Source organism: Condylura cristata, unplaced genomic scaffold (genome assembly GCF_000260355.1).
Source record: "Condylura cristata isolate star-nosed mole 26May11 unplaced genomic scaffold, ConCri1.0 scaffold00038, whole genome shotgun sequence".
In the NCBI taxonomy this organism is placed as follows: Eukaryota; Metazoa; Chordata; class Mammalia; order Eulipotyphla; family Talpidae; genus Condylura; species Condylura cristata.
In genome coordinates this window covers 8,437,987-8,442,241 of record NW_004567139.1, presented here as the reverse complement: position 1 = coordinate 8,442,241, position 4,255 = coordinate 8,437,987, and the positions used below count along the sequence as shown (strand labels likewise).

At 68.3% G+C, this 4,255-nt stretch overlaps 1 protein-coding gene across 1 annotated transcript; it reads left to right on the top strand.

Annotated features, from left to right (window-relative positions):
* Positions 1-37: 37 nt before the first annotated feature.
* Positions 38-3,584, top strand: GALK1 (galactokinase 1). Its single transcript, XM_012733038.1, has 5 exons — positions 38-258; positions 1,012-1,201; positions 1,616-1,735; positions 1,947-2,082; positions 2,203-3,584. The coding sequence occupies exons 1-5, from the start codon at positions 94-96 to the stop codon at positions 2,648-2,650; spliced, it is 1,059 nt and encodes a 352-aa protein (XP_012588492.1). The 5' UTR covers positions 38-93; the 3' UTR covers positions 2,651-3,584.
* Positions 3,585-4,255: the final 671 nt, after the last annotated feature.

Sequence of the window (4,255 nt, the reverse complement as noted above, 5' to 3'; positions counted from 1 at the left end):
CCCGCCCCGCCCGGGCTCCCCGCCCCGGACTCCCGCCCCGACTCGCGTTCAGACCCGGCTGCGCTGCGCGGGCCGAGCTGCTGGGCGAGCGTCATGGCCGCTTCCAGGCAAGCCCAGGTCGGGGAGCTGCTGGCCGAGGCCCGCAGGGCCTTCCAGGAGGAGTTCGGGGCCGAGCCCGAGCTGGCCGTGTCGGCACCGGGCCGCGTCAACCTCATCGGGGAGCACACGGACTACAACCAGGGCCTGGTGCTGCCCATGGTGAGGGGCTGGGCGGGGGCCCCCAGCCTGGCCTGCTGCCCGGGCCGGGACAGGCCTCGGGGCGCGGGAGTGCGCTCCCAGCTGTAACCTCGGAGCTTATGGGACAAGCACGTGGTCAAGACCGGGCTGTTCCCGGTTGGAGGGAGGAAGTCGCCCCGCAGGGGTGGGGGGCCCGGAGGTGGGGGCCTCCGCTTCAGCTCGCCCTGTGTGGGCTGCTGGTCCTCGCCTTCCCCCTGGGGCCCCCTCAAAACGCAGAAGGGTGTGCTGGGGCTCTGGCCTCCACAGCGGGGTAAGCCAGCTCTCGCAGGCTGACCCAAGCTGGCAGTTTCCAGAGGAGGGAACTGAAGCCCAGAGAGGGCTAGTGATCTGCTCGAGGTCACACAGCTGCCTCTTGGTGGGGCCAGGACTAGCGTCAAACCTCCTGGTTCTCATTTGGGGGCTCTCCCCACCCCACTGGGCAGCCAGTGCCCTGCGCCTGAGGCCACCCCAAAGTAGAAAGATTCTTTTGGAAGCTGAGGCCACCCCAAAGTAGAAAGATTCTTTTGGAAGCGGGGCTGACCCCATTTTCCTGTTGAGCTGAGGGGGGCCCTGTTCCACTCTGCTGGAGCCCCACTCGGCCACAGTCCACATCTGCATTCCTAAAGTCCCCCGCAGGGCCCAGCCCTGGGCCTGTTCAGGTGGAGACACGCCCCTTCCTTCAGGTGGAGCCTCAAGGTCACGGCCCTTTCCTCAGAACCCCTTGCCTTCCGCCAGGCGCTGGAGCTCGTGACGGTGCTGGTGGGCAGCCCCCGGACAGACGGGCTCGTCTCCCTCCTCACCACCTCGGAGGGTGCGGACGAACCCCGGCGGCTGCAGTTCCCGCTGCCCACAGCCCAGCGGGCCCTGGAGCCCGGGACGCCGCTCTGGGCCAACTATGTCAAGGGAGTGATCCAGCACTACCCAGGTATGGCCTGGGCAGGGCCAGGGGCACGCAGGTGCCAGGGGCCAGGAACATCATCACTCAGCCGCACCCCTCTGCTCACTGAAAACCCCTTGGGCTGGGCTGGTAACGCCGATCCCCCCTTTGTACAGAGGAGGAGACTGAGGCCCAAGAGAGGGGCCAGAACCTGCCCATCACATGACTGGAGGGGCTAGGCTGCAAACCCCAGCTGGTTGACTGAACCCTAAATCCGAACTAGGAAAACGAGGCCCCAGGAACCTCAGTCGGCGGGTGGAGGGCCGTGGGCCGCTGCCGCGGCAGCCTCTGAAGTTGAGGCACACTGTCCGGCAGCAGCCAGCTCCTCACACCAGAGCACCTGCCTGTCCTGTGCCCACCGCCCGGACGGCCCATCTCACCATCGCCCCGCTTTCCCTGCAGCTGCCCCCCTCCCGGGCTTCAGTGCAGTGGTGGTGAGCTCCTTGCCGCTGGGGGGCGGGCTCTCCAGCTCGGCATCCCTGGAAGTGGCCACATACACCTTCCTGCAGCAGCTCTGCCCAGGTATCACCAAGCCCTGCCCCTGCCCTCCCGAGGCCTCCCGTGGTCAGCGCTTCTTCCCCTGATGTGGCTTCGGGAGGAGGGAGAGGCTCTCCCTGGAATGTCCTGGCCTTACTGCGACCACCCTCCTTCAGCTCGCCCCCACCCCCCGCCCTGCTGACCCTTCCCCAGGCCCTCTCCTAGACCCCACCCTCCCCACTGCACTCTGCTGTAGATTCCGGGCTGCTGGCCGCCCGGGCCCAGGTATGCCAGCGGGCCGAGCACAGCTTCGCAGGGGTGCCCTGTGGCATCATGGACCAGCTCATCGCACTGCTGGGGCAGAAGGGCCATGCACTGCTCATTGACTGCAGGTCAGGGCTCCCCTTGTCCCCCTCCACTAGGGAGCCCGGAGCTCCTGGCTGCAGCCTGCCCACTGCCCAGTGCGGCTGGCAGACACGCGGCCTTGTCCCCCCACTCCAACTCCACCCCAGGTCCCTGGAGACAAACCTGGTGCCACTGTTGGACCCCCGGCTGGGGGTGCTCATCACCAACTCCAACGTGCGCCACTCGCTGGGCTCCAGCGAGTACCCGGTGCGGCGGCGCCAGTGTGAAGAGGTGGCCCGAGCGCTGGGCAAGGAGAGCCTGCGGGACGTGCGGCTGGAGGAGCTGGAAGGTGAGCCGGGCCATGCCGGAGACACGGCCGCCCGCCCGCCGGGCGCCCCCGCTCCAGGACTTGCCGCTCTGCCCAGCCCCAGGGCGCTGCAGGGGCTGCTGGAAGCTCCCTGTTGTTCTTTTTCTATGGGAACTAAGCTTTCGTGCTGGGACATGGAGAAGGGGGCAGGGGAGAAAAGCAGCCGCTCCCAGGCCAGCTCAGAGCCGTGCCCCTGCGGCCCTCGGCCCGGACACTTCCTGCCCTGTCCTGTTTCTTTCCAAAGCTGAGCACGCGCGGTCCTGCCCCTGCCTTTCACGGGTCACGCCCAGGCTGTTCCTGTGCCCGAAGGCCCGTGAGCCCCACAGCCAGCGCCACGCACAGGTGCCCGAGGTGGACTGAGCCCTCTGGCGGCAGCCCACAGCCGTCCTGACCACGGGGGAAGCCTGTTACCTGCATGCCTGAGAGCGGGGTTGCAGGCCGAGAGAGGCCTGTGTTTCTAAGGCTTCTGATGCAGGTGGCCAGAAGCGGCGCCGGCCGGCCAGCCGGGAGGCCACATGGCGTTAACTGAGACGGAAGGCGGGCTCAGCCCCACGCGCTTCCCCAGGCCCTGGGGTCAGAGGTGTCCATTTCAGACTCACTGACCTTGGCTGAAGTTTTCGCACTTGACCACTCTGGCTGGCCTTCCTCTTCCCTCAGCCTTCGCGGTCCCTCGTGGGGGAGGGGGCTCCCCTCCTTCAGGAGCGCTGCCCCCTGCCTGCTGCCCCAGGGGCCCCCACCCACCCTCCTCCTCTTCCCCTCCTGCCCGGCCCCTCCCTCCGCCGCATCCACTTTCCCTCATCTTTCCCCTCATCGGTGCTCCCTGGCCCGCCCACGGGGAAGCACCTGTGTCTCATCTCTGCCCAGGCCCAGCCCTTCTCTGCCGGCCCCTCACACCTCCACTCCTCTGGCTCCCACTCCACCCTTGACCTTGACCTCGGCCTTCTTCCCAGGGCCTCTGGGGCCTGCAGCTGCCTGCCCAAGCTGGCCTGGGCGCTGTCCTCCGCCCACAGCCCCATGAGGGCTCAGGCTGCAGGCCCCACCTCCTCCTGGGCCGGGCCCTCCCTGACCCACAGCGGAGCGCATCATCCTTGGGCAGGCGTCTCCTGACTCCCCTGCCCTGTCACTCCTTCTCCCTTGTCACTCTTTTTTAAAAGGTTTTTTATTTTTGCATCCGGAACTGGGGTACGGGCCAGAGGTGCGGGGACAATGAGAGGATTCCCCAGAGACAGAGCGGGGAGCAGAACAGGCAGATGGACGAAGTGCACTGCTGAGGGGAGCAGCGGGGAGAAGGGAGAGGTGCCCTGGGGGCCCCGCCCCGGCCCGGGATCATGCTGCAGGGGCTGGTGATAACTTCCAGTGCTGCGCCTCACCCCCGCGGCGCCACCGGGGAGGCCCCCCGTCACTCCTGTTTGAGCCCCGTCACTGCTGAGTCCTCACTGTCCCCTCGGGGCCACCCTCCCTTGTCTCTGACCTCTGTCCTCTCCTCCTTTCCTCTCCCCCTTGGCCCCAGTTGGCCTCTGGACTGCTGCAGCGCTGCCTGCGGCCCTGGGCTGCCTCCCCCGCGGGGGCCTCTGAGGGGCACCTGGCACGGGTCCTGGGCAGCTGAGCTGGGCAGCGGCGGGCCCCTGGCGCCTGGCCCTGCCTCCTGGCTTTGCCGCCCCCTGGGCCTGGAGGCGCCATGCTGCTCCAGGGCACCCTGCTGCCTCAGCAGAGCCCCGCCCCGCCCCGCCCCCACCTCGGCCGGGGCCCCCACTGCTGCGTTGAGCACCCCGTGGGGGAGTCCGCTCACTGCCCGAGGAACCCCAGTTCAGAGGCCGCTGACCAGCTGGGGAGGGAGCCGCCCCACCCCGGCC